The sequence below is a fragment of the Sporothrix schenckii genome (genome assembly GCF_000961545.1).
Source record: "Sporothrix schenckii 1099-18 chromosome Unknown Cont42, whole genome shotgun sequence".
Lineage (NCBI taxonomy): Eukaryota > Fungi > Ascomycota > Sordariomycetes > Ophiostomatales > Ophiostomataceae > Sporothrix > Sporothrix schenckii.
The window spans coordinates 2,052,249-2,079,941 of record NW_015971143.1 but is presented as its reverse complement, the minus strand read 5'-3'; the positions used below and the strand labels follow the sequence as shown (position 1 = coordinate 2,079,941).

At 58.6% G+C, this 27,693-nt stretch overlaps 12 protein-coding genes across 12 annotated transcripts; 9 read left to right on the top strand and 3 right to left on the bottom strand.

The window, feature by feature from the left end:
* Positions 1-169: 169 nt before the first annotated feature.
* On the top strand, positions 170-1,279 carry SPSK_01813 (short-chain dehydrogenase/reductase; the record flags this gene model as incomplete). The annotated part of the gene is made up of 1 exon (XM_016728715.1): positions 170-1,279. The coding sequence occupies one exon, from the start codon at positions 170-172 to the stop codon at positions 1,277-1,279; it is 1,110 nt and encodes a 369-aa protein (XP_016590195.1).
* Positions 1,280-1,486: 207 nt separating this feature from the next.
* On the bottom strand, positions 1,487-2,359 carry SPSK_01893 (uncharacterized protein; the record flags this gene model as incomplete). The annotated part of the gene is made up of 1 exon (XM_016728792.1): positions 1,487-2,359. One exon carries the CDS (start codon positions 2,357-2,359, stop codon positions 1,487-1,489), a length of 873 nt encoding a protein of 290 aa, XP_016590194.1.
* A 3,942-nt stretch (positions 2,360-6,301) lies between these two features.
* Positions 6,302-8,614, top strand: SPSK_01501 (uncharacterized protein; the record flags this gene model as incomplete). The annotated part of the gene is made up of 1 exon (XM_016728412.1): positions 6,302-8,614. The coding sequence occupies one exon, from the start codon at positions 6,302-6,304 to the stop codon at positions 8,612-8,614; it is 2,313 nt and encodes a 770-aa protein (XP_016590193.1).
* A 619-nt stretch (positions 8,615-9,233) lies between these two features.
* Positions 9,234-10,064, top strand: SPSK_01908 (NADH dehydrogenase (ubiquinone) Fe-S protein 8; the record flags this gene model as incomplete). The annotated part of the gene is made up of 1 exon (XM_016728807.1): positions 9,234-10,064. One exon carries the CDS (start codon positions 9,234-9,236, stop codon positions 10,062-10,064), a length of 831 nt encoding a protein of 276 aa, XP_016590192.1.
* Positions 10,065-11,070: 1,006 nt separating this feature from the next.
* Positions 11,071-11,511, top strand: SPSK_02030 (NADH dehydrogenase (ubiquinone) 1 alpha/beta subcomplex 1; the record flags this gene model as incomplete). The annotated part of the gene is made up of 1 exon (XM_016728928.1): positions 11,071-11,511. The coding sequence occupies one exon, from the start codon at positions 11,071-11,073 to the stop codon at positions 11,509-11,511; it is 441 nt and encodes a 146-aa protein (XP_016590191.1).
* A 972-nt stretch (positions 11,512-12,483) lies between these two features.
* On the bottom strand, positions 12,484-14,951 carry SPSK_01481 (uncharacterized protein; the record flags this gene model as incomplete). Its single annotated transcript, XM_016728393.1, has 2 exons — positions 12,484-14,672; positions 14,741-14,951. 2 exons carry the CDS (start codon positions 14,949-14,951, stop codon positions 12,484-12,486), a joined length of 2,400 nt encoding a protein of 799 aa, XP_016590190.1.
* An 897-nt stretch (positions 14,952-15,848) lies between these two features.
* On the top strand, positions 15,849-16,259 carry SPSK_02037 (uncharacterized protein; the record flags this gene model as incomplete). The annotated part of the gene is made up of 2 exons (XM_016728934.1): positions 15,849-16,158; positions 16,183-16,259. The coding sequence occupies 2 exons, from the start codon at positions 15,849-15,851 to the stop codon at positions 16,257-16,259; spliced, it is 387 nt and encodes a 128-aa protein (XP_016590189.1).
* A 982-nt stretch (positions 16,260-17,241) lies between these two features.
* On the top strand, positions 17,242-18,061 carry SPSK_01913 (uncharacterized protein; the record flags this gene model as incomplete). Its single annotated transcript, XM_016728812.1, has 2 exons — positions 17,242-17,355; positions 17,468-18,061. The coding sequence occupies 2 exons, from the start codon at positions 17,242-17,244 to the stop codon at positions 18,059-18,061; spliced, it is 708 nt and encodes a 235-aa protein (XP_016590188.1).
* Positions 18,062-19,767: 1,706 nt separating this feature from the next.
* Positions 19,768-22,014, top strand: SPSK_01511 (uncharacterized protein; the record flags this gene model as incomplete). The annotated part of the gene is made up of 1 exon (XM_016728422.1): positions 19,768-22,014. One exon carries the CDS (start codon positions 19,768-19,770, stop codon positions 22,012-22,014), a length of 2,247 nt encoding a protein of 748 aa, XP_016590187.1.
* Positions 22,015-22,220: 206 nt separating this feature from the next.
* On the bottom strand, positions 22,221-22,832 carry SPSK_01976 (uncharacterized protein; the record flags this gene model as incomplete). Its single annotated transcript, XM_016728874.1, has 2 exons — positions 22,221-22,581; positions 22,756-22,832. 2 exons carry the CDS (start codon positions 22,830-22,832, stop codon positions 22,221-22,223), a joined length of 438 nt encoding a protein of 145 aa, XP_016590186.1.
* Positions 22,833-25,374: 2,542 nt separating this feature from the next.
* SPSK_02064 (uncharacterized protein) lies at positions 25,375-25,689 on the top strand (the record flags this gene model as incomplete). The annotated part of the gene is made up of 2 exons (XM_016728959.1): positions 25,375-25,508; positions 25,572-25,689. 2 exons carry the CDS (start codon positions 25,375-25,377, stop codon positions 25,687-25,689), a joined length of 252 nt encoding a protein of 83 aa, XP_016590185.1.
* Positions 25,690-26,188: 499 nt separating this feature from the next.
* Positions 26,189-27,252, top strand: SPSK_01833 (uncharacterized protein; the record flags this gene model as incomplete). Its single annotated transcript, XM_016728733.1, has 2 exons — positions 26,189-26,601; positions 26,661-27,252. The coding sequence occupies 2 exons, from the start codon at positions 26,189-26,191 to the stop codon at positions 27,250-27,252; spliced, it is 1,005 nt and encodes a 334-aa protein (XP_016590184.1).
* Positions 27,253-27,693: the final 441 nt, after the last annotated feature.

The following is a 27,693-nucleotide window of genomic DNA, read 5'->3' as shown; positions in this document are numbered from 1 at the left end:
AGCGTCTGCTTCAAGAGAACAAGCCAGTCGCTAGGGACCTTCTTCATCCTCGACCGTTGGACAACAATCACAACAATCCCATCGACTGTTTCTGCTCTCAGACTTTCACTCAGCTTCGACTCGACTTGGACATCCACCCTCCCCCAACCCCCCCTACATACCGCCCACCATGGTCGCCCTCAACATTGTCGAGGCCGCCAACCGGGCCACGGCCACAGACAAGTCGGCTGGCCGGCCGTATGTGGCCGTGTTCGGCGGCGGCACGTCGGGCATCGGCAGCTATGCGGCGCTGGCGCTGGCGCGCGTGCACGGCGAGGTGGGCGAGGCGGCCAGCCGCGGCCTGCGGGTGTACATTTTGGGGCGGCGGGCGCCGGACGCGCTGCTGGCGGCGCTGCGGGCGGCGTGTCCGTTTGGCACGTTTGAAGTCGTGCAGGCCAAGGACCTGGGGCTGCTGCGGGACGTGGACCGCGTCTGCGAGCTGCTGGTGGCGACGGAGACGGGCTACGCGGCCAAAGAAGGCCACGCGCCCAAGATCGATTTGTTGGTGGCGTCGCAGGGCATCATGAGCTTCAGCGGCCGCCAGGACACGGCCGAGGGCCTCGACTGGCCCACGGCCATTGCCTACTACGGGCGCGCGCGGCTCGTGGACCGCCTGCTGCCGCTGCTGACGCAGGCGGTGGCACCAGCGGCCGTCGGCCACGTCGTCTGGGTGCTCAACCCGGGCCTCGAGGGCGACATCGTCACGGACGACCTGTCCCTGCGCAACCCCAAGAACTTTACGCTGCGCAACGGCGGGGCCCACCTGTCCCTCTTCGCCACGTTTTATCTCGAGGCCCTGGCCGCCCGCCACCCCGGCACCCTCGCCCTCGTCCACTACTACCCGGGCCTCGTCAAGACGGGCATCGCCCAGACCAGCAACCTCGGCTTCTTCACGCGCGCCCTGATCCGCGTCGCCGTGCCGCTCATGCGCCTCACCAGCGTGCCCGAGGCCGAGAGCGGCCAGCGCATCGCCTTTTTGGGCACCACCGCCGTCTACCCGCCGGCCCACGACACCACCGCCGCCGCCGGTGCCCGCAAGCTGCCGGAGGGCACGTCCGTCAGCACGGGCGCCGACGGCACCGTGGGCAGCGGCGCGTACCGCATCACCTACGACGACGAGGTGTTCAAGCACAACGACAAGTCCGCCAAGTACCGCGAGGACGGCACAGCCGAAAAGATTTATGAGCACACGCAACGGGCGTTTTCGACCATTGCGGCGGGCAACAAGTTTACTGAGTAGATGTGGGGGGAGTGTGTGTTGCTGGCAGTTTTATTGTAGTGTGTTTCTTTTGTTCCCTCGTCTGTTTTAGTTCACGTTCCTCAGAGACGATGACTTCTGTTCCGAGAATGTCTGTATTTTGCACATCTTGCATATTCATCTATTACTGGTCGACATACGTCATTATATTCATACATATCCTCCCCCACGTCTCCACGCGCACGCTCTCTACCGAATAATCTCAATCACGCTCGAGCTGGTGCTCCGGCTCGACCGGCCACTCCTCTGCCGCCGCCGCCGGTGCGCCGCCACCACGGTGAGCGCCAGAATGCCAAAGCTCGTACCGGCCAGGAGGGCCAGCAGTACCACCAAGGCCATGTCCGGGCCGACGTCGGCGTAGTTTTGTGCCCGAGACCCCCGCGCCACCGCGCCACGGTTGTACGCCGCGTGCCGCGCCGTCTGGAACCCGGCCAGGATGGCACAGATGACCGACCCGACCGCGAGCACGGCCTCCGCGGCGAGGTCGGCCGCCAGTAGCGCCGCCGACCGCCGTCCGTGGCCGTGCCAGGCCAGCAGCGACAGGCGCGTGAGCTGCCACAGCAGGGCGGCGGCCGCGACGGGGACGGCCACGACCCAGCCGAAACGGTTGTCGAGGGGCGTGCTCGACCGTGGCGTCGGGCCCCGCCGCACCAGCACATACGTGACCGCCCCGACGGCCAGCGCGGCACTCCCGAGACACGCGGAGCACACCCGCAAAAAGCACTCGACGGGGTTGACGTAGTCGGCATTGAGGTCGCCGTCCGCGTCCCGCCGCGAGAACCGGGAGTGCATCTGCAGACGGGAGCGGACATGTAGGTCGTGGTCCTGGTCGTCGATGGCCGTCTCGTTGTGGCTGTCGTGGTAGTTGTGCTGATTCGGGGGATGGTTTGGCCGGGTGTAGTTGGCCATGGCTGGGCCCTCTTTGAAGACACCGACACGGCGGCTGCCTCGTGGGAGAGCGGCTGGTAGATGCTCCATGTCCTTTTCTCTTTCCTTGGTTGACATTGGCTGGTCGTCGAGCCAATGCTCGACCGACTCGACCTGGCGTGGACTGAAGGACATGTGTTGCGGGTTGTTATGGAAGTGCTGTAGTGTGCTGTAGTCGATGGTCAATGTCAATGGTCAATGGTCAATGGTTGGTTGTAAAGTCACAGAGCTGTCGAGCTCAGCCTTGCAGCTGCAGCTTGGGTCGGTAGAGGGTGTGGGATAATATATACAGCTCGGCATCTACGTAGGGTAGTAGCAGGCAGGGTCATGGGTAGCAATAGCTGGGGGCGGCAGCGTAGGAACGGGTGGCAAAAAACGGCAAGGAAAATACAAAAAGGCGACCAAGGAACGACAATGGACATGTGAGATGCGGCCCGCTCGGGAACGACGACGTTGGACAACGGTCATTGTGACCCAGAGGGTGGTCAGAGAAGACGTTGAAAAACCCAAAGCATAAAAGAGCTAGCTGAGCTGTTTGACCAGCTCGGCTAGTCCAGGCCCAAGGAAAGGAACAGGCTGGGCTGTGACCATGACAGTGAATGAGAGGGATGATTTGTGGGGAGACCGGCTGTGAAGGAGAGGTCAGGGGAGACTGGGAGAATAAAAAATAGAAAAGAGTAATGCATGAATGGATATGACGCGAGATCGTCTGTGGCGAGGTGGCTAACGACGTAGTTTGCCTTCTACGAAGATAACGGGAAGGGTGGTAACCCTACATCGTATCGTCGTACTGTTAGGAACGAAGAGGGCCAGGACAGCAAGAACAGAAAGAGGGTGGGCATGGAAGCGATCCGGCAGGGTCAGGTCATCTGACTATTTTTTCTTCTTTCTTTTTTCTTTCTTTTCTTTTTCTTTCCAGCTTGTGCTTGTGTACCAGTAACGGCACACAGCACACGCCAAACTTGCAGCAGGCAGAATACAAGGCGGGCACGAGGCCAATGGGACCACAGTGCACAGGCAAGAGACTCCCGGCTTTTGCCAATGCGGTCATGAGAAGTGGACCTTTGGAGGCTCTCTCACGCTGTCCCGAAAGAAGAGGCCACTTTTTCAGGGGTCCCGTCCCCCTGGTCTGACGTTGTATAGTCCAGGGCACACTGCGTTTTGCATAAACATCGTGGCGACTGAGACAGCTGACCGATAGGCCCATCTGGGCCGAGGGCAAAATCGAAGTAGCGAGTGGGAAAGAAGGACAGTTAGGGGTAGGAAAGTAAATTTTGCTGCTACGGAGTCGGCTGGCGGTTTCACGACTGCGCGTATTTGAGCACCAGTCGACGTCATAATTTTGAGTTGGGAAAAAAAGCGAGGAGTACAGCAAGCAGGCCAAGATGAAACGCAGCGCTTGGGATCACAGCGTGACAAGGGCGACAGAAGAATCGAGAGACGTCGATGGCAAAGACAAGAAATAAAACGGTGTCGACAGAATGGTTGACAAAAAAACATGAGCATCTTACCAAAGTCTGTCAACATGACTCAATGTAAGCGGCGACAACGACTGAAATTCATGCGTCTTTGCCTAGATGCCTCTTTTGCGGAGGTATTCTTATGCAAGGGCCTGTGGCGCTGGGCCTTGCCTGGCCAGACTTGGCTTCGACCCAGACCGGTCGAATAACCGACAGCAGCTACCGACAGGGCTGAATCGTAGCTAGTGCGCGCACGGCGAGTCCCCTGTCTCGTATTTGGCTGTTGTTTGCGACAGACGTGAGGCAGCCTTTGGAATGAAGTGCAATGTTGACTTGTGGATAGTCGATGATTCTTTGTCGTCTCTCTTTCATCGTTGTGTATTACGGAACGTCGAGACGGCGACAGTGTGATTGGATTCGCCGTCGATGGTATATTCGCTCTGAATAACCGCACAAGATGACAGTCAAACAGGCGATGGTCGACTATTGTGGTCCATGGAAGCATACGATCGAGAAGATACTGGAAGGCGACGGAAAGGCAGCCACGCCAGAACAAGGCAGAACATGGTCGACGTACATATAGAATGGCCACACGTGCATCATGAAACACACAAACAAGCCAGGCAGAAACACAGCGACCAAGAAGCGGCAGGTCCATGATCGACAACGCATTTATGTGAACTGTGACGGGATATGTTCACGTCCATTACGATATGGCACGGTCAATAATCAAATCACACATCATGACGATGATCGGCAACATTCTTGCGGTGGACATGAAGGAGGATATTCTTGGAGACAAATACGGCGATGCGTTGTATTGCATTGCGTGGCACAATCGCCACGATGGAATACGAGATGCACCTGTCACGGGAGGATGGCTATGTTTAGACAGACGTGGTGATATGTCACTCGCCTGCGCTGCGCAAGAGAAGGCTGTGTAAGCCATTGGCCTTTGCTTCTGTCGTCTATATGCAGGGCACGGCTTATACGACGCAAACAAGAAGCACAAGAAGAGGTAGAATGAATAGAAAGGAGGAGCCAGAAGCAGCATGGCAAACGATGAAGACGGGATGGTGATGGGGCAGCCGTACCAGGCGTACCAGTCGTTATTGCAGCAAGGCTGTGTACGGTGTCGCAAATGGCAAAGGACAGTATAAAAACAAACCGAAATACGTTATCTTACCGTAGGAACAATCCGTCGAGAGTGAGAACGGCCGTCCTCCAAAGGCAAGATGCAAGCAAAACGACGCTGTTAAGCCCGGGCTGTCAGATATGCCTACGACGCTTGTCAGCCACCCAAGATTACAGTGACGCTCGGCAGGCCACGCAACGGTCGTATTAATAGAAAACATTGAAGTGAATCAAAGCAAAAAGAGGCCAGCAAAATACTGTGCGAATGATGACACTTTGCGTTCTGAGAAGAGTAAACAAAAGTGGCAAGAAAGGCTAAGAGGCCGACCACAAAAGTACGCAAGAGGCATCCAACAGCTGTGCTTGGCTGCAGTCCGCCACTATTCCACCACTGTTCCGCCACTGTTACTGCCCGATTGCAGCACTGCAGCCACTAAGGCCACTAACTGGACGAAACCCACACGTGCCACGGCATCCACCAAGCGGACGCTAGAACACGTAGGCCCAGGGACCCTATGGCCAGAACAGGCTCCAGCGCAATACTGTTGTGTTTCTCCCTTGCACAGCCCCGCTGAATGCAGCTTGGCCCGGCTTTGGTTCCTGGTGCTGCCCTGGCGGCTTCTAAAAAAGGATACCCAACAGAGCCATGACGACGCTTTTCGGCTTGGGTGTCCTTGGAGGGCAAAGTCCCTGAACTGCGAGACCACCTAAAGAACGCCCCTGCAGTGGAGACTGACGGAGTGGGCTGCGATCGCGGGGCATCAGCGGCGGTAACGGCCAGCTGGGAGGAAAGCTAAAGGTGGAAAATGAGGCAACAAAGTCGAGAGTACAATCGAGAGAAGCCGACAACGAACGAGAAACGAGACACGAGAGCTGTCTGCACGAGGCACAGGTGGCGCCGGACGACGGAGAGAAGACGGCAAACAAACAATGTGGCCAACGAACGGCAACAAGACAGAACGGACAGAAATAGACACACCGAATTGAAGCGGCAGCTCCACAATCTTGGCTTCGACTGCGATCCTCTGCAGACGACGGACAACTGGAAAAAGGACCGTGGAACCCAGCTGCACCGGCAAGAGCTTTCCCTTTTGTTCTCGTCGCATCCTTGTAGTAGACACGCACTCGCCATGCGCCCGACGCCTGTTGCCAGACGGTGTCTCTAGCTGAGCACACTGGAATTGAGAAGTCGACATAAACGACAGACTGTCGACACACCACGCACCACATCTGGCTGTCCAATCAGTCTGCACGCCTGCCCTTTCTTTCTCATTCTCGTGAACACGGCTGTCCTGGCTCCTTGACCGCTACAAACGGCAGCATCGTCCGTGACCACCACCATCGTCCTACGATCTACGAGAGTGATCACAACACGACACGATACGATACGATACGACGCGACACGACGCAGCCCTACACAACGTGCTACACCGTCCTACACAGCACAGCCTGCCTGCTACGCATCGGCCTGCCACGCCCAGCCATGCGCGACGACCGCGTCGAGGCCGGCTCCCTCGCCGACCTCAACCTCTTGGCCGCCAACCCGCCGCGCTACCCCGTCAACCCGACCGACGAGCCGCGCGAGCCCTTGACGCTGTACATCTCCCGCGTGCCCGGCACCCGCGACGTCATCCTGTCGACGCTCAAGCCGCAGCGCAAGAATGTGACGAGCGAAGACGTGGCCAACGCCTTGTACTATGTCCATCTCGATCTGCCGTCGGACGGGCTGTTGGTGGCGCCACAACCTGCGGCAGCAGCAGCCGGCTCGACTGGCCCGACTGGCCCGACTGGCCCGACAGCACCAACCGTAGCACGAAAACCGGTACCGTCTCCGGCGCCACGTCCGGCGCCGCGGCCGACACCCGCCGACATCCCTGCGGTCGTCGCCCCCCCGACCAGCACAGCGCCCCCCGAGGCACCGGCACCACCGCCACATCGCGAACTGGTCTCGCCCCGAGCGCCGATGCCATGGGTGCCGCCTGGTTTTCGGCTGGACGAAGGGCACAGCTTCGACGCTGTCCCGCCTGCATCTGCCCACGATACCCTTCCATCACAACAGCAACAACAACAGCAGCAACCGCCGCCGGCAGTGCAGCCGTTCCCGGCCACGTCCACACTGCCTATACGGTCACGACCGTTGCCGGGGCGGCCTGTCCCGGGGAACAGCAGCAGCAATGGACCCCCACCCGTCGGGCCGCCGCAAGGCACCCCAGGCACACAAGGCACCTCACCGACCATACCGCGCAAGCCAGTCGGCCCTCGACCAGACAGCTTCGACGCTAGCGGCGGGGTCGTCCCGGTACGGCCGCATGACAAGGCTCTGCCGCAGGTGCCGGCCGCCCAAGCGCAACCGCGCAGCAGCCAGCAACAGCACCCGCCCGCACCCGCCCGCACACAATCCACCACCCCCAGCCACTTTGTGCCCTTCCAGCTCACCCTCATCCGCCGCGACCCCTCGACCAGCCACCAGTGGAACATTGGCAAGATTGCGTCCGTGCAGGCGGTGGACGCGCCGGACGACGATCCGGCGGCCGCGTCCTCCGAGTCCACCCCCACCCCCCCGCCGCCGCCGCCACCCAAGGAGCAGCCGTCCATCCGCATCCGCCTCGAGACGTCTGGGTACGCCAAGTTCCGCGGCGACGACGGCGACACCGCCTTTGCGCGCCACGTGGTCATGGCCTACACGAAGAGCTGGACCGCGGGCCTTCGCCATGCCTTGAAACGCCCGGCGCAGAGCCACGCGCGGTCGTCGTCGGCCGACGGCGCGGCGGCGATGGGCGGTGGTGCTGGTCCGACCGGGTACGGCCACGGGTACGGCCCCGGGTACGGCCCCGACGACCTCGAACCGCTCCGCCGCTTCTTGCGTCCGAGGAACAACTCGTTGGTCTCCACGACCGACGCGGCCTTGGCGCGGCGCGATGCACCGGCCGATCCCCGCCGCAGCATCGACTTTGGCGGCGGCCGCCGCCACCGCTCCACGTCCCCGTCCAAGTCCGCCGCCCCCGCCGCCCTTATCACGCGCCCCGGCCCCGGCCTCAAACCCAAGGGCTACTCCTTCACCAGCCCTTGGGACGGCCGCTGCGATTTCCGCACCGGCAACGGCGGCCGCAGTCTCAAGTGCCGCCACATCCTGCACCCGGCCGCCGCCGACGGGACGACGGGCGGCGGTGGCGGCGGCGGCGGCGTTGCCGGGTACAACCCCTTGGTGATTGCCCAGAGCTTCCGCGACGGGCCCGGCCAGGGGCTGGCGGCCGTGGCGGCGGCGACGTCGAGCGTTGTCGGGGGCGGTGCGGACGGCGGCGGGCGGGCGGGCGCGTCCTCGTTGACGTCCGCCCTGACGGGCGCCGTCGCCGTCAGCGAGCTGCGGTTCAACCTGCCGCGCGGCGAGCTGATGCGGCGGCCGCGGGCGGGCCGGGACGACTCGGAGGAGGGGGCGCGCGAAGGTCGGGGAGGCGGCGGCGGCGCCCGGGCCGACCAGCTGTACGGCCGCTTCCAGGACCATCTGCACCACTGGCAGCAGCAGCATGCCCGGCGCCGGGGCTCGTCCACTGCCGAAGACGCCGAAGACGACGAAGACGACGACGACGACGTTGGCTTTGACGACGGCGACGACCACGACCACGAAACCGACGAGCTGGACTTGCGCCTGGGGCGCGAAAAGGCCGGCGGCGGCAACCGCGGCAAACGCGCCAAGCTGGGCAAGCTGATTGTCTACGACGACGGCTTCAAGATGCTGGATCTGGTCGTCGCGGCGAACATGGGTGTCTGGTGGGTGTCGTGGGAGCGGAGCTTTTGATGCGCCGTCGTCAACCCGGCCAAATAAGCGACATGGTCGGCCGAGCGTGCAGCATGGAGCGCGGATGGCGTTGGACAGCATTTGCGATGTACATGGCATTTACAAGCACAACTACGAATGGATTTTGGTTACGATTGGAGTCGTGTACTCCTTATTACCGCGTAGTGTTGAGATCTGCATATCGTTGGCTTTGAAGCTCGTCTTGTATTGGAGTGCGTTACAGCTTCACGTGACAAGATGTCCAGACCCACGTTCACATTGTCCTCCAATCACACTCATCTAAAAGTCATCCACTGTGCATGTCCCTGTGTTTTGTGGGCACCTCTGGTCTCGTTGGCTGTTTGCTTCCCGCAGAATGCGGCAAAAGCGTTTTTTTGACATTGCTCTGGAGAACCGCCTGTTTTGGTGCAGCGCCCTCGTCCGACACCGACCCCCGACGACACGACTGTCATCTGCGCACCGTTGAGTTGGACTTCTTGATAGCTCTCAGTGTTCTCAATTGACTCTCACTGCACCTGTCTCTTCGATTGGCGACGCTCGACGGCCACAGGTTGACGAGCCATTCATCTCCATCCGATCCGACAGCCTCTCCCTCCTCTCATCCCTCACATCCTCCGTCATGCTCGCGACACAAGTTGCCCGCCGGGCCATGCCCCTGTCCGGGTCCGGCCGGCTGGCCGCTTCGCCCATTGCCGCTGCGGTCGCTGCTGCTGCTGCCGCCCAGCCCTCCGCCACCACCATGTCCGTTCGTCTCGCCGCCGCATCCGCGCTCACCGCGAACAACGCGTCCCGGAGGCGGGCCTACGCCACGCCGTCCAAGAGCCTCCCCAAGGGCTTCCGCATCACCCCGCGGCCCGAGTGGGACCAGGAGAAGGAGGGCACCATGGACAAGGTGGGCAAGTACTTCTTGCTGCTCGAAATGTTCCGCGGCATGTACGTGCTCATGGAGCAGTTCTTCCGGCCGCCGTACACCATCTTCTATCCCTTTGAGAAGGGCCCCATCAGCCCGCGCTTCCGCGGCGAGCACGCCCTGCGCCGCTACCCCTCGGGCGAGGAGCGCTGCATCGCCTGCAAGCTGTGCGAGGCCATCTGCCCGGCGCAGGCGATTACAATCGAGGCCGAGGAGCGTGCCGACGGGTCGCGCCGGACGAGCCGCTACGACATTGACATGACCAAGTGCATCTACTGCGGCTTCTGCCAGGAGTCGTGTCCCGTGGACGCGATTGTCGAGTCGCCGAATGCCGAGTACAGCACGGAGACGCGCGAGGAGCTGCTGTACAACAAGGGTAAGTCTGGTTGGGCCCCATGCGAAGTGACGGACGCAGTCCGTCATTTTCTTCATCCCCTTTTCGTCCTCCATGCTGACGTGCTAGAAAAACTGCTGTCCAACGGCGACAAGTGGGAGCCCGAACTGGCCGCGGCCATCCGTGCCGACTCGCCCTACCGGTAATGGACGACGGTTTGATGGAGAGGTCAGCCGCAATGGGACGTGACCTACAATCGAGGTCAGAGGGAGTCCGCACAGGAAACCAAGAAAGTCCATACACTAAAAACGCTCACAACGAAGCTCGAGTCGAGGTCCGCACCGCGTAGAATGTCGACGCAGAGGGCGGGACGCTTGTATATACACATCTGCTGTCTTTTTCAATTTTCGTTTGCCTTTCTTTTGTCTGCATCTACCATTCTAGCAATTCACATACATTAATCCAACCATGCTCCATGCTGCGGTGAATTGTTCTTTAATGGCTCTTATCCGCTGTTGCGTTGATGTCCTGCCACTGTTATCCACCACTGGATCTCCTTCGCTGGATCTTCCGCGACGCTCACTTGACCTTCTCGTGGAAAAGTTCACTTTTAATTCTAAAACACCTCATACATCTTTTCACACCTGCCTGTCATCACCTGCCCGCTGTCTTTGTGAACATCCCGAGCTGTCTCTCCGCCTTTCGTCCCCTCTCGACTTGCACGTGACCTTCCATCCCACCAAAACGGCTCGGAGCTAAATACCACTGCCTCTGATTGGCCCAATGGGTCCAACTGCCCGGCCCGGGAATTGAGCGCAAAGCTGTGCTCTTTCTTGCTTTGTCTACGAAAAATTGGCAAAATCCCGAACGCCAACATCTTCGTCACCGTCACCACCACCACAACTCCCACCACCACAACTCCCACCACCACACCCTCCACCCTCGCTCCGACTTTGTGTCTCGATCTGCTCCGACGTCGTTTGCCGGCAGACCATTTGTGAGCAGTCCCTTTTGAGTCGCGATGCCAGCTCGGCCGTGTGTCCATGTGGCCGACCGATCCCTCGCCGTCCCTATTGGCCGACATCCGTTGCAGCACCGATGGATCTCTCGTGACCAGTGAACGTGTGAACGTGGCTAACATTGTTGTCCTGACAGACATACGCGTCTTTTTTGTCTTCGCCCCCGCCCTCCACCGTCCCTTTCTCTCTCACAATGTTCCGTGCCTCCGTTGCCCGTGCGGCCGCCGTCGCCGCGCCCCGTGTCGCCGTCGCTGCTGTCGGCCGTGCCGCTGTCCAGCGCACCGTTTTGTCATCGACGCCCCCCCGGTTAGCCGCCGGTGCGCCCCGCCCGGCCGTCGCCGTCGCCGTCGCCCCCCTCCGCTTCTACTCGGCGGCCGCCGGCCTCAACAAGGAGGAGGTCGAGGGCCGCATCATCAGCCTGCTGCAGGGCTTCGACAAGGTCAACGACGCCAGCAACATCAAGGCGACGTCGCACTTTGCCAACGACCTGGGCCTCGACTCGCTGGACACGGTGGAGGTGGTGATGGCGATCGAGGAGGAGTTTAGCATCGAGATCCCGGACAAGGACGCCGACTCGCTGCACAGCGTCGACAAGGCCGTTGAGTACATTCTGAACCAGCCGGATGCCCACTAAGGCACTTGTCAAGGCATTCGTCGTGACCCACCCTCCCATCTCTGTCTGCCTCTCTCTCCACGACCTTTGTGTCCCACCCCCGTTTATATTTTTGTACCATAGAAAACAAAGGGATTGGAGATGCAGAAGAACATTGCAAAAAAAATACAAATCGCATTACAAATTACAAATCAGTCGCCAAGAACGATGGAATGGTGCACAAGAAATAAATGGAAACTGCAACCGATTGATTGGACAGCCGATGGAAGCCGGGCTTGAGACTGTAGATGTGTGTTGCTTGAGTAGAACATGGTCACATGAACGACTATGTTGTGTCGGGATGTAGCCCAAGCAGATACATAGTAACAGTACCCTAAAAGCAGTGCGTTGCATGATATTCTAATGAAACGGTACTCGACAGACATAGCACGGTGATTGAGACGGCTGACATCGGCTGAAAAGTACTGTGTAGCACTGCAGTTGACATCATTAATGTGGCTCAATATATAATATCAAAACTGAACGTGAACAAGAACGCCGTAGTAGATGACAACACTATGTACATGATGCAGCAATGGTGGATGCAGTTCGAAGCAGGTGCAACGATGTAGCAGATGCAGAAAATGCGGAAAATAGAGGGCAGGGCCATGACACCATCGAATCCGATACATGATACAAAACAAATACGAAAACAGTCAAAAGCAGTCGAAAGCAGTCAAAACAGGCAAAAACAGAATTCTTTTCCAGCACAAACAAGAAGCAATCAAACAACCCATTACCCGAATAACCCTTTTTGAACACGCATTTTAAATGACCCCTCGACCGATTTTTCCCTCCCCTTTGCCGGCCACGGCAAGAACGTATGCAAGCGGCTGTCGTCTCTCCAATATATAAGCTCCCAAATGTAACAATGACCGCTACTGTATGCAAGTGAACGAGAGACGTAAAAGTACCACGCAAAAGAACGCACGGCCGCCACAACGACGAGCACGACTAGCGACTGGTCGTTTCACCGCCCTTGGCGGGGCCGCCCGTGCCCCCTTTGACAATGTTGGCGTAGCCCCAGAGGCTGTTGGTGGCGGGCGTGGCGGCGGACGGGGACGTGGGACCGCTGGTGGACGCCGTCGCGACGCCCGCCGTGCCGTTCTTCTGCTTGCTGTCGTCGGCCACCTCCATGTCAAAGAGGAACGACGGGTCTTCTTCGTCAATGGGCGCCGGGAACCGACCGCCGCCGCCACCACCACCACCGCCGCTGCTGCCGATGATGCCGGCTGCCGCGGCCTGCGTCACAGCGGCCTGGCTCAGCGACGCGCTCGGGTTGCGTGCCGCCGCCGCGGGGCGCAGCCGGGACGGCGTGCTGGACGAGGACGTGGAAGAGGGGCGCGGCGGCGCGTTCTGTCCGGAGGCCGCCGCCGCGTCGTCGTCGTCGCCGTTGCCTTCGCCCTCGCCCTCGCCCTCCAGCCGCGTCCGCTGCAGCTGCTGCGACAGGACGGACATGGACGGGCGGTCACCGCCACTACCGCCACCGTTACCAAATCCAAAACCGCTACCGCCCCCGCGGCCGCCCAGCGAGCCCGACAGGCTGTGCCCGAATTCGCCCCCGACGCCGTTGGTCGACGACGTGCTGCCGCCGTGCACGTCGGCGGAGTGGCGGCCGCTGCCGCTGCCGCCGCCGCCGCCCGCGAGGCTGTTCCGCAGCGGACTGCCCACGTGGCCAAACGCCGAGGCGGCGTGCTTCATCGACCGGCCGACGCTGCCGGGCTCAACGTCGTCGTCCACAAGAACCCCCGCACCACCAGCGCCGTAGGACGACCCCGGCAGGGGCGCGCCGCTGCTGCGCTGGCGCTGCTGCAGCCAGGGGCTCCAGCGGCTGGGGCTGTTGCCGGCCACGCCGACGCCGCCACCGGCCGGACTGCCAAACTTGGTGGCGCTGGCCGACGGCGTGGGTGTGTCGCTGTGACTGTTGTGGTTGTTGCTGCCCCCGTCCAGTGCATGCCCGCTCGGCTCCGTCAAGCGAAGGGAGCCGCGCCGGGCCTTCTCCTGCGGCGTCAGCACCTCGTTGGCCAGGTTGGCGGGCACGTAGTCCTCCTCGAGGAACCAAAACTCCGTGTCCCAGTCGCGGTCGACCTTGGGCACGCTGCTGCTCAGCAGGCGGGGCTTGGCGTAGCGCGTCGAGCTCGAGTGCAGGATGCGCTTGCCGCCAAAGTCGTCGAGCGCGGCGCCGTTGAGCAGCGACGCCGTCTTGGGGTGGTGGGCGGCCGTACCGGTACCGGTAGCGGCAGGGCCGGTCGCGGCGGCGGCGGCAAGGTGGTGCGCGCTGTGCTGGTGCGAGCTGTGCGGCTGCGCGGGCAGCAGGCTGGACGGCGAGAGGTGGTCGCCAAAGGCCGACGTGTGCAGCATCTTGAGCGTCTCCGAGGTGCGCTCGTCCTTGGCGTTGTGGAGCGACGGCGTGGGCGACTCGAGGCCAAACTTGGACGGGACCGACGACGGCCAGGGCCCGTAGCGCGCGGCGTGGGAGATGCCGTTGGAGTCAAAGGACGCGGGCAGCGGGGCGTCCATGACGGACAGGACATTGGCGTTCATGGGGGACAGGCCGAGGAGGCTGCGGTGTTGTTGTTGCGGCGTCTGGCCGCCTTGCTGCGCCTGTCGCAATGCTTGGCCGAGCGAGCTCGTGCCGTTGCCGGCGAGCGCATGCAACTCGTCAAAGCCGGTGCCCCCGGCGCCGGGCGGCGAGCCGTAGGCCGAGGTCGGGTTGGACGCGTAGCTGGCGTCGGCGGCATGGACGTCGTAGCGGTCGTCTGACGGAGGCTGGGGCTGGGGTTGGGGCTGGGGCTGGCTCGACGCATTCAAAAAGGAGTTGGTGAGGGCGCTGTTGGACGGCTGCATGTAGGCGGCCGGGTTGACGCGGTGGCCGAGGCCGGGCAGGTGGCTGTTCTGGCCCGGGCCGTGCGGGTGGTTGACGGGCGCGGTGCCGATGATGACGCCATTTTTGCCGTAGGTGACGCGGCGGCCGTCGGGCAGCAGATGCATGTTGGCGCACTTGGGGCCGAACTTGCAGTTGCCCTTGGCAAAGTACTTGCAGACGGTCTCGATGGCGGTGCCAATGTCGTGGCTAAAGGGGCACGAGTTGCCGGCCTGGCAGGCGCCCTGGCGGAAGAACTTGCAGGGCACGTGGGAGGTGTCTGTGACGCGTTAGTTGAGAGGACGATACGGAAGAGCGGGACATTCCCGTCGTCCCGCGCAGACTTACTCGGTGGACTCCGCGGCCCGTCAAAGCGGGCTTGTGCGCCGGGCATCGGACTGGTGGCGTCGTGCGGCCCCTGACCTTGTCCTTGCTGCGATCCTTGCTGTCCTGGCTGTCCTGGCTGCCCCTGCTGTCCTTGCTGTTGTGGTCCGGGGTGGCCGTTCTGGGCCCCGATCGACAGGCTGCCCGACCGCGCGTGGCGGAAGTCGGGCTGCATGGCGGAGGGTAATGAATAGGGAGAGGAAGCGAGGACAGGAGAGGGTGAGAGAGGGAGGGAGAGAGCAAGGACCGCCGATTGATATCGTCTCGTCAATCGATGCGAATTGGACAAAATCGCGGGGACGCGGGGTCGGCGTGGAACAACGGGTGAGGGAGGGGGCAATGCCGTATGTCGTCTGTGTGTGCCGTCGTGCAATGGACTCTGTGTGTGTGTGTCGAGTCGTGGGTGTGAGGGAGACAGAGTGTGTCGCGCAAAGGAAACTGTTGTGAGAGAGAAACAGAGGCTGAAGTCCACGGCCAGACTGGAGACCGGGCGACGAATGGATGGATGCAGGCGGTGGCCCGGTTTCTGACTGATTTCGGAGGGCGGGATTTCCCTACAGGCGTCGTTCGGCAAGGAACCACCCACACTGGCAGGCCTTTAGTGCTCTTTGTTTCCCTGCCAGGGCCTATAGGGCATTGTTTTTGTTTGATTGTTGATTTTTTCTGCCAGTGGATGCTAGCGGATGCTAGTGGGTTTGTCTACCAACGAGTGCACTGTTACGACAGCGAGTCTAGCAATCGTCTGTAGGCGGTCAACAGCAATTGGTGCGAAGAGAGGGAACGACAGGCGGTGACGAGCGGCGGGGGAACCTTTTGTGCCGAGTCACAGTGGAGGAAAGACGTGCTCGGGCGGCTGAAAGAGGGGTTTATTAGGTGGGTATTAGGCTTGTTGCGCTAGTTTCTAGGCCCAGGGCGGCCGTGCTCTAGCGTTCGCTTGTCCTCCCTTCCGGGGCACGATCGGGCGATAAGCACTGATAAGCCGCTGCCTACTGTAACCCCAGTTGTCGTGCACTAACGCCGGGGCGCTGCAACGTGGAAATGGCACAGTAGAAGCAGCACAGCTAGAACAGCAATGTCGCGCGGACGAGCCGACAGGAAACGGTTTTGTGAGAGACGCAGCGAGTCAAAGAAGACTGCCGTTTCAGTCGATATGGCGATGTGCTCTGCTTGTGGATATGGCTGTCGCTTTGTGCTTGTGGTTGTGAGGCAGTACGATATTGTCCACCATGTCCACGCGGATAGCTCGAATGCAGCTCTGTGTCTCGGGGCCAGCGAAGCTAGGCAAGGGAGGCGACCAAGGAGGGGAGGGCAAGCCGAGCTCCAGAGAATCCAGAAACAGGATAAATATAGCTCGGGAGGTGTGGGCGGGGGGAGGCGTGTAAGTATGTCTTGCATAAAATGGCAAGTCGTCACGATAAACGAGTATGATGCGGATGGGGGGCGATGCGAGAACGGTCTATGGCGAAAAGGCAGCAAGAAATGAGTCGCAAAATGGCGTACGTCAAACGACAAGCAAGGAGAGATACGGGAGACGCGGGAACGGCGGCAGACGGCAGATGGAACGTGGGGGATGCGATAATGAACGACGGGGGGCTGGGGTAAAGGCAAAGACAAACCGGGGACTGTTTGTATTAGTTTGCTGGTTTTGGCAGAAGGCAGAGCACGCAAGGCAGCGGTTGAAAGTGGACGCGCGGACCGGGTATCAGGCACAGTATCAGTGAGAGTGGGTGAGAAAGGAGAGGGAGAAGAAGCAGGGCGGTAGAAAGGAGAACTACGTAAACGAACGGAATAAAAAAAGAGGAGGGAAGCGACTTTAAAAAGAAACGACAGGCGAGATGCAAGTCTACGGCGCGGCCGACGATAAAATAGACAAAGGACTAGATGTTGAAGAAATAATAAAAAAGCCAAGAGGCCGAAGAGGCGAACGTCGAGGAGAGAGCGCCGCGCGATGGTCCTCTGAGTCAGTGATGTTCAAATCGTGCCTTTTTGCACGCCGACCTTGTTTGTCCCCGACACAACCGTTGCCCGAATCCATCACGCGGCGCAAAGGAGACGGCGGCGTGCAGGGCAAACGAAGAAAGGGAGGGTGGCCACGACGACCGACACGAGGCCACAGGTCAGAGGCGACACCAGAAATACTGTGTTTGTAGAAGACAATGACATAGTGAGAGGTCCAGAGTCAGTAGATCACCAGGCCAGGAAGCCCAGGCAGGCCAGATGGCCAGTAGCCTCTCAGCATGGCATGTGAGACAAGCAGCAGGGTCAAACAAGACAAATACCGGCGAGGGTGGGGGTTGCCAGTGCAAACGAAGGGCGTAAATAAATAAAAGACACAAAGGAAAACAAAGATTAAAGAGCCCTGGGAGCCTGGTCAGAGACCGTTCGACATGTGCGGACCAAGTTTCCGGTGAGACGTGTCTTGGGAGAATTGCCTGAATAGGAAATGCAGACAAGAACCAGCCAACATGTCGTATCGCGATCAAGCCTGCGGCCAAGGATCCCAAGAGACGGGCCGACATGCTGCATCGACTTGGCACTCTGCATCGCTCTCTATCGTGCTGCACAGAGAGCACAAAATTGTACGAGGCCGGGTAGAGTTGCCTGGATCTAGATGCGAGTCGTCCAGTTTTCGCCATTGTGTTTGTCCGCCATTTTCACATTTTCACAGCGTCACACTGGCACCAACAAAAGGCGGCTGCGGTCGTGGAACAGGAGACTTTTGGCATTTTTGACCAGTCGACAAGGACGACCAATACGAGGCACGAAAGGACAAACAAATCTGGCCAGTCAAGGCGGACATGCTGTGCAACATGCAGCTCAACACAATCCACACAATCCACAGCCTCGCCCGGATCGACCGGGCAACGGATAACTGCAGATGCAAGCAAAAGCAAAACGTACAACACGCAGACGGACATACCGTGCATGGGCGGCGAATCGACAAAACGGGATCGACATGGCAGGCTGCAACTGCACGTCGTATCACGCCGAATCACGTCGTATCGCCGGCAGAGGCCAGAGCAACGTCGCAGCGAATTTAGCCTCGTCTTGTACGGCGCAAGGCCAAGTGCCGGCGCCATGCTCCATGTTCTGCTGCAGCGCCTGTCGCGGGCCATGGAGTGCCGGAGGGCGAGTCGCTTGTTCTGCATCGCCGCGGAAAAAAGCCCGTTCGTGTCCAGGTCTGACGATCTGCAAACATGCATCAACGTGGACGGGAGTAAGACACTGGAGACGGCTTTTCGCGTCCACATACACCGTCAACCATGCTCTGTCCAAGGCGCCTAATGCACCTCGATTCGTGCCCACCACTTTTGCATCCTTGCACACCCACAGGCACACCCCCTACCCACCCTCAGCCTCTCCACCCCTCCACTACTTCTCTGGCCGTTGACGTCCGTTGGACTTACAATACGAAGAACAACGACAAGAATACGCAACATACCTGAATTTTGTGGTCCGCCACCCGGTTGTCTCAAATCGTGCCTTGCACGAGGTAGGTCCCGTGGCTGCGAAGACGACAAAAGGCATGACGACATCGAATCGACCGACGCGGAACACCAAAATAAAAACTACGCCGCGCCTTGCGTCCCGTTCCTTGCCTGCCCCGACCCGTCGCGCCTCGACGGTCGTGCTCATCTGCACGTCCGATACGCATACCGTGGAGGTGAACGAGCGATGCGCACGACAAGAACAAGTCGATGAGGCGGCCTCCTCCCATTGGCAATCGGAAACATACTACTGCAGCCGGTCGAAAACGGCAGTTTTCACAAAAGTGGGTGGGTGGGGGGGAAGTGGGCACAAGGTCATGTGGTCTGTGATGTGCGGCAGCCTTCCGTGGGCGTGCTGCTCTACTCTGATAGGTCGCCTTCCAACAACGTGTTGATGCGGTCACTAACCTGGGCGTTGTAATAAAGAATGTCAAATTTTCAGTAAGATCACATAAAATGAAAATCATAATCTACAAGTAAAAAATAAGAAAGGAAAATAAAGTAAAATAAAGACAAACAAAGACAAATAAACTACAGCAGATTAGAGGTCTATCATACATGTCAAATCGATCCCTGGTCGTGGCCTCTCCTATATTCGCGTAGACAGCCTCGTCACCATTTGACCCGCAAGCTTTCCGTATTGATGTAACTGCGTTTGCTTCGCCAACGACGGCGAGATGCTTCGATCGTGGGCCGTCAAGTCCTCTCAGCTCACATGTAATGTATCGCAATTGCATTGAATAAGATTGTTTTGAAGCAGACGAAGGCAGACGAAAGCAGACGAAAGCAAACGAAAGCAGACGAAAGCAGACGAAAGCAGACGAAAACAGACGAAAACAGACGATCGCACAATCTTTGGATACTTGTTACGTGTCGCCCGGGCGGATCCCGTTCTGTGCGAGGCGTATTTGGCTGCGTTGCTGGTGAAGCGCATGGGCGAGCCGGACGAGCTCGCCGCGACCATGATGTGTTCCGAGCATCCGACGACGCGTCGTTTATCACAGATGCCAGTACGTATGAGCCCCAGCTTGGGCGAACTTGTGCTTATTGCGGTTATTATTTTTTGGCGGTTTTCTTTCCATTTTTCTGTTTAATTTTTATTTCCTTTTTTGCTTTGTTTTCTAGTGTGATATACCATTTCACCGTCCTGGTTCCTGCCAATCTCGCCGGTGATCGCACTTGCCTCTGTTGGATCTGGGTCATGCCAACGCCAGCACGCCCAATTAGTAAGGTGCACCCCGCATTGATGGGATACGGTACATATTGTAGAGTGTACAGTCCGCGCAAATGCGAGGTACTACTACTTTGACATGGCCACCATGGGCTCCTGCTTATTGTGGCAACAACCCAACATCACGAGATGCAACTGGTGACGCAGGCAATTTTGCCATTCTTCGGCTACAAAGTCCAAAAAGCAGCAGAGACTCAACGACAGATAAGATCGACAAACCTCATCGACAGCTGCAGCAACAACAACGACGACATCATCAAACATCAATCAAAATGGGCCATTCACATTCCAGTCTCCGAAAGTCACGTCGCTTGACGGTGCCTGTTGCTGACACCGCCGACACTCTGGCAATCCATTGTGGGCTGGACGGAAAGGACAGCAAGTACCAAAAGGACTACAAAGACAACGATGGGCGAGACCATCGAGACGATCAGGACAACAAAGACGACAAGTCGGAAAGCACACTGACACCCCAACCCAAGATCGACGGCCCCCGTCCCAGTCCTGTGCCTGCCCCCATCCCGCGAAGCGAAGACTACCTCTCCCCGACAAGCCACGACGATGAAGGCGTGCCTCTTGGCCGACTGCGAGCTCTGTGCCCATCTGGACCCGTCCCAGAGCCGCCCGTGCACGACGTCATTGCATCGGTCCTGGCTAAACAAGGCAAGGCAAGAGGAAAAGCCGAGACGGCCGGGATGGCCAGGGCGCGCAGGTCCAAGAACATTCCCAGGCGCAGGCGACACAGAACCAACATCAACAGCATCGACAGCATCGACATTCGTGACAAGTCCCCCGACCTCGACGTGTTGGCGGCCCGCGCTCTCTACAATGCTGCCTGCAGCCCGCTGTGCCGCCTGCCCGACGACGTGCTGGCGCGCATCATGTGCCATTTGGGATGGGACAATATATACTTTTTGCGCCACACGTGCCGTTTGTTTATGCGTGTCTTTTCGACGCACTCTTTCTTCCGGCTGATCCGTGCCCCCGAGGCCATCAACAACAACAGCAGCCTTTTTGTCCTGCCGACACCGTGGAGCCCGGAGAAGCTGCCCGAGAGCTGCTCTGCTTCCGAAATGCCTGTACGTTGCCGAGACACCACAGTACACCTTCGCGACCGAGGCTACTGGCGCCAGCGGTGCCGCGACGCTCTGCGTGCGCAGCAGTGCGCAGGCTGCCGTGCCGCGCCGCAGGGGTACCAGCTGGCCGATGTGTACATGCACTGCACGGCGTGCCGTGTCGACCACCCGACCGACCTGTTCTCGGGCCCCCAGACGCGTATGGACGCGGCAACGGCAGCACAGCGTGTCTGCATTGGCCACGAGGGTCATGTGCGGCTGTGCGACCACAAGACGGTCGACTGGGCCACTGTGGTTGGGAGTCTACCGGGTCGCCGCGTGAACAACAACTTCCGCAACCAGTTTGACACCGATGCCATACGGCTGCTGCAAATGTCCAGCGCAGAGGGGGCAACGAGTACACAGGCCATTTTCTCTGTGGAGCCGTACCTCCGCATCGTCTGTGACCATCCGAGCCACGGGGCGTATTCGCACCATGGACGACCAAACATGCAAGCTACACCCGACACGCAGCTTCCGCCGTACAGACGCTTTGCCGCCGACCATGGCAGAGACGACGAGGCCGCAGCCGAGCGACCGTCGTTTGTGGTGCACGACATGATTGTGGACGGCGTCAACCACAAGGTGGTTACATGGTCCTACACGGCGCACATGGACTTGGCAGACAACACTGGTGGCAATGGCGCCATCACTGCCCAGACGTTCCGCAACTGCCTCCACGACCTGCGCAAGACCCACAGCCCGGCACGCTACATTGCACCGCTCGACTACCCCGGCCTTCTCCACGAGCTGCGCTGCGTCGACCCCGAGCGCTGTGGCTGTCTTTTGTACCCGGGGTTTCAAAGGATCCAGGGCCAGGGGACCGCCAACACGCCTCGCCAGACGACGACAATGACCTGCCGCCAGCACGAGGTCGTTCGCGTGCTCAACTCGCGCGCGTCCAACATGGACCACATTCGCATTCGCCTTGTGTCGTGCGACCGTGCCCCGCGGTGCCTCAAGCTGGTGTACACCCGCACGATCCGCCTCGAAGGGTTCTGTGTCAATCCCGATCCGCTCTGGCCGCCGGCCATCGTGGGTGGCGGTCCGATGAACCCGAGCAGCATTTTCAACTACCTGCGCGATGCGCTGTACGATGCGTCTGTGCCGCTGGGATGGTACCAGGCGCTGGATCCATTGTCCTACCGTGTCAATGATGGTGATGTCCGTGGTACCGACGACCCGGACCGACCCCATTGGCTGCGGTGCAGCAACGCGTCATGTCGCTTGCACCCCCGGTTTCTTCGTCCCCGGATCTGCCCCCCGCGGCGTAAGATGAATGTGCCGTGCGCTTGGGGGTGCCGACGCACGCGAGTCCGCGGCTACCACTGTACGGGGTGCGGGGGAAAAGGGTCCATCTTTTTTCCAGTTGAATATGATAGCCAGTGGGGGTTTGAGTTGTGAAAAATAGAGGCATTCCCTGTATGTACAATTTGTACTTTTTGCGAGCCGTGTATTGAATCTACGCACAGTGCAGCTGGCCACATATCTACCGTTCATACAACTACGACTAGGTGATTTACTTTCACGGCATTGGGCATGTACAGGGGGAAGTCATATGTATAATCACATAAAACACAGGTAAATTCTTGGTCTGTCTCGTTTCCGAATCACTGCGAGCTGTCGTCATCGTGTGGGCGGCGCACGTGCGCCGGCGCGGGCTGGCCAACTAACTCGAAGTCCTCGCGGATGCGGCTGTCGCGGGTACCGAGCGCCTGTGGGCCCGGGGAAGGGGTGCGGGCGTTCCCCCCCAGGACCAAAGCGGCGCCGACGGCGTCGGGGACGGCCGGGCGGCCGGCAGCCGGGGCTGCATCTGCGGCAGCAGCCGGGGCTGCGACGGCGGCAGCAGCAGCGTCGCCAGCGCCAGCGCCGCCTCCGCCGACACCACCGCCCGCAGGAGGGCCCCCCCTCTTCGTCGTGGGCGGGGGTGGCGGCGTTGGTGGCAGCGGAGGCGGCGCGTCGGCCCAGGTACTTCCGTACGCACCAGCGACAAAAGTAAAAGGCGATCGTTACGGTGCTGAGGGCGCCCGCAGCGACGGTAAAATAAAAAAGCCCTGTAGAGCGTCTATTTTGTTTCAGTTGTTTAGCACATATACCAGGTGTTTCTTTCTCGGATGAAACCAAACAAAACGACTGGGTACCCACGCGCTGGTGTCCGCATCGGCCGCTGTTACGAGGCCGAGAGCAACTCGGGTGGCCGAAGGCCAGAAATTGTTGAGCATCTGCGTACATGTTTAGTATATGTGCGAATATGGGATGCAGTGGCATTACGTATCAGGACTTACTGTTGTTTTGATGAAACGGAGGTGTTTGTTACGGCGGTGAAAAATTGTTGAAAAAAAAAGAAGAGGTTGGACGACTGAACTCACCGGCACTCACCTCGATGCGATCTTTCTTTTCTCTTTCGTCTTATTATTTACGACGCGTTCAACGGTTCTGTCGTTACCGACAACGGCAGGAAGGAGAGTGCAAAGCGCGTGGCCGACGCGTTGATGGCTCTCACCGAGAGGGTCGCTCTTTCCCCTTCGGGAGGGTTTGCGAGAGCTTCAATTCTGGCACCACGCGCTCATCAGATAAGTGTTTTTTTTTTTTTTTGGTCAAGAGCAGAAAATATACAGAATGCACAGGTATCTGCACGATAAGCCAGCGAATTACCGCTGAAGATGGAGAAATACAGTGACTTGAGAGAGAGAGAGCAACCGGCTAGCATATTGGGTCGACAGGATGGGTGATACTTGGACCGGTGTGGAAGGGAGAAGGACGGCTGTAGAGGTTTGAATAACCACATGAGAAAATGATGTAGACCTATGCTTGTCGCAAAAGACATAATACGACGAGTAAGAGTCAGAATGTTACAACTGGCTTGGCTGCACGGGTTTGGACAGTTGTGGTGGTGGACATGGGTGGTTCGACGCCGGACACTTTAAATATCATGGGCGTGTACACCAGATACGAGAAAAAAAAAGGGGGTGGACAGTTTTGAGGTTGGTGTCTATGTAAAAAGAAAAAAAAAGATAGACGCATTACTAGAAACACTATATATTTGAATGTCACAAATCGGTTGACATGTATAAATGACAACATGTTTGTGATTGGTAGACAAGAACAGAAGAAGGTAATACAAAACAACAAGCCACGCTTTGCAACTAGGTGCGTACCGCCCCGAAAACATCTTCTCGAGCAGACTGAAGGGCCCGTGGAGAAGGGCAGAAGGGCCGTGACAGTACAAGCAAACACAAAGCCTAGATCAGCCGTCATTTTGGCAATGGGCCCGGCGTACCAGATGTCGTGTATGCTGGGGACGCGAGGGTACCTGAGCAAAAAGCGGCACAGATGGCAGCTAAACGAATAGATAGGAGCTTGGTAGTATCCTCGTCTTCGGGGTTCTCTGCCTCATATGCATGGCCATGCCCATCGCTTGAGCGGCGGTCTTGTTAGCCGAGTCGGGTCATGCCGTGCTCGTTACCGTCAAATGTCTGCTCTGCCTTTTGCCGGTCGACGTTCGTTACCATAACGCCTACCACACGACCGTCGTGGTCATCATGACTCGCCTGGCTTTCGATTCCTTGTGAACCCACTTTGGTTTGGTCACCAACGCACGTCAAAACCGTAGCTTCGAGCACCCACCAGAGGTAAATGATGCCTGGAACGGTTCTTGCGCTGATTCGTACCGGCCAAGGATCGGTTCGAGGAGACGGAAAACGAAGCATGATGCGTGATGCGTGAGACGTGAGGCGGTGCGGCTTCCTATGTTCCTCCTGTTGTCTGGAGTGCTGTCACATTAGCAAACAAGAACAAGCAGCGTTCAGTTGTGAGTATACTCGAGAGACTTGCCTTTGACTACGGCGGTGTCCATCGACCTGGTCGACACGGCATCAGGTGTGTAGGTGGCAATTAGTAGAGGGATGTAGGTGCATGCAGACAATGGGTGAAGGGTCTTTTGACCCCGGGCGGTGTGAAGGAATCGAGAGTTGGGCGTTTTGTTCTTCTTTCCGATTCGAAAGTGGCCATTTCAGTGGCAGTCTTCACCGCGCTGTTGTCGGACGTCACCGCCGTTGTTTTCATCGTTTGCGGCAAAGAAGCATACGGACAAGGGTGAGCACAAAGTGACGGACGTGCATTGGGCAGAAGTCATCGCCATTGCAAACGTGGTGTGTGATCCCGCGGGCATGCAAAGTGAATATGCGATGTACACTTTTTGGGGACGACTGTCCCACGCCACGCAAGTTTGTCAGAGGAGGCAGGCACTCGGCTGTGGCGTCGTTTGCATTTGTTTGGGTCGTTCCTTCCTGCAATGGGCGACCTTGCTTTGAAATTGTGACTCACGCGGAAGGCACGCAGAGCCGGCTGCAGTCACGGGCATGGAAAGAAAATGAAACAAGTCGCTTCTCTATTCTTTCCCGAGGCAGTTGATTCCCTCCTGTTGTCTTCATTCACAGCCCAATTTGTGTTCTTCACCTGTCAACATCCCTGCTCGTATGCTGCACAACAGTACCTCGTACTTATCTCGGCAGTCAATCATGTAGCGGTCCTGATTGGTAGATCTGGATCCACTTAGCGTGGCCCACTTATGACGCACAAATAAGATTCCCAAGGAAAAGGGAAGAACACGCTGCAGCCCTGTAGCTGGGCCCACTATTAAATAACGGCGTGCCCTATTAAACAACCGTCTTCGTTTGCTCGTCTTCCTTTTACATCTCTCTCTTCCTTTCCGACAACCCAACAAAAATCCTCATCAGCACGGACGCAGACCCGTTCTACATCATGCAGTGGCAGCCTACGCCCAGCGCCCTGGTGTCGACCTTTGTCGGGCTCGACTGCTACGCGTTGTTCCATAGCAATCCTGCGCTCTACTGGTTCGGCGTCAACTTTATGGGCACATTCAGGCACACATCTGGGTAAATCAGGGCGGGCGAAACCTGCGGCGCAGCAGGCATAGGTTGAAGTCTGTCCCACAACAGCAAGCTGCGCAACCCGCGGCGCAGCAGGCACAGGTTAACGTCTCGCCCACAACAACAAGCTGTGCCAGACGCAGGGCCCTCTTGTTCCACCTCGTCGTACTTCGACGGCCAGCCATGACTGGTAAGATAACGAAGAGTGCCTGTCGCATAAAATACGAGGAGAGGATGTCTTGATGGACAAAAGGGATCGGATAAAGGGGCGATGTGGATCGATGGAAGGCATGACCCGCGCACAGCGGAGTTGAACGCGGTATTGCGCGGGAAGGAGCAATCTACACAGCCTCGACCTAGACCTAGAACCGGAGTCCTTTTATTTTGTATCGTGTATATTGCGTGGGCCTATCACTGCGCTGTGCCTTACACTAGCGGCCGCTCCTGTATACGTCCCACCCTCTCCCGCGCTGCATCCGCGTCTCTTCCCTCCTCTGCATTTCCCGCAACCAGGCCCGCATTCGACTACCACTGCCCTTAACGCGCATCTGTAGGACAGACGACATGGTGACGCGGGCGTGAAAACAAAAGCAAGAAAACAAAAGGTACCATCACAAGCGCGTGATTTGTGCTCCGTTTTTCCCTCCCGTCGGAACCTACATCACGTCTCCTTCGCGCCTCCAGATATGACGACAGTACTATCATTAACGGACTCGGCCGCGCCGACGACGACAGTCGCGGCAACAACAACGGCTGCGATTACGGCTACCGGCACGTCGTTACCGGTAGCGCTGATGACGCCGTTTGTGCAGCCGGGCAGCTGCAGCGACATCTTCTCGACGACGAACTTTTTCGTCGGCGCAAGCGGCTTCGCAGAAGAGTACATCACGGTGGCCGTGTCCGATGCCACCGACCCGCAGTTCACGGCGTGCATGCCTTCGGGTTGGGGCGACCTGGCAGCGACGCGTCGTTTTGAGTTTAGCCCGGCGGTGTGTCCATCCGGCTGGACGGCGTACAACCTGCGATCGACGGCGCTGACGACGGCCCTGTCCGGCACAACGTCGTATGCAGGGTTAACAACTGCCTATTGCTGTGCCAGGTGAGCCATGCTCGTACAAACACCTTGCGCCAATACACAGAAATGGCTAACACGTGTAGCAACGACCACCTTGGCTGGTTCGACAGTGTGAAAGGCCTGCACAACGCCAGCCTGGCCAGCATGCAGAGCCCCGCGTGCATCCAGACGCTTGGCCCGGCAACCGCCACGACCGATGACGAGGGCTGGACAACGACGACCAGGACGACGACAGCACCCATCACGAGCGTGCTGGTGCAAAACGCGTGGCACATCTCGTGGCAGACGACAGACGTTCAGCACCTGACGCCGTCGCCGCCACCATGGCCTTGTAGCGACAACTACGGCTATCCGACGTGGGTGCCGACTGTATCCATCACGCCGGAGCCCAACTGCAAGGACGGCCACTATGTGGACCACTCATTCGACGCGTTGGCACGCTTCTTGTACATTGGACTACCGATCATCTACGCAGCTGTGCTGTTGAGCTGCTGTGCCTGCTTCTACCGCGCCGGCCGTTTAGGCGGGGCGCCGCGCCGGCGGCGAATGCAGGCCCGGGCAGAGCGCGCGGCGCGGGCGGAGCAGGCAAGGGAGGACCAGCAAGCGCTGCAGGTGGCGCGCACAGCAGATGCCACAGACGCAGGGGACAGCATCCCGCTGAAGGCAAAGCCGTAGAAGAACTCGTTACTATGGCCGACGATTTTGTATGATGCCCTTGCTGAAAGACCCCTGCACAACCCCTGCCGGTGCTTTTGAATTTCATACAGACTCGGCAATGTGATTGGCCACATAGGCATTTGATCATTGACACGTCTCTACACGCTCCACTACTTAATTACTATTTTACCGAATAAGCGTTTTACGAGCTTAATCACCTAATATGTTACAAAGGAACTTCCCAAGGGTAGGTGGCTCTGGTAGGTGATTAATGCAGGGGAATATGCTCTACATAAGACAGCGAGAAGGTGTAACGGCTGAATCAATAGATCAACACGTCTAAGGGGTAGTGGTGATTGTAATAAGGGCAAAAGAATACTTATTTATATAGGTTTGTATATTCTACTGTTATTCGCCAATACAAGCACAATAGCTTCTTGAATAGCTTCTTTTGGCTAT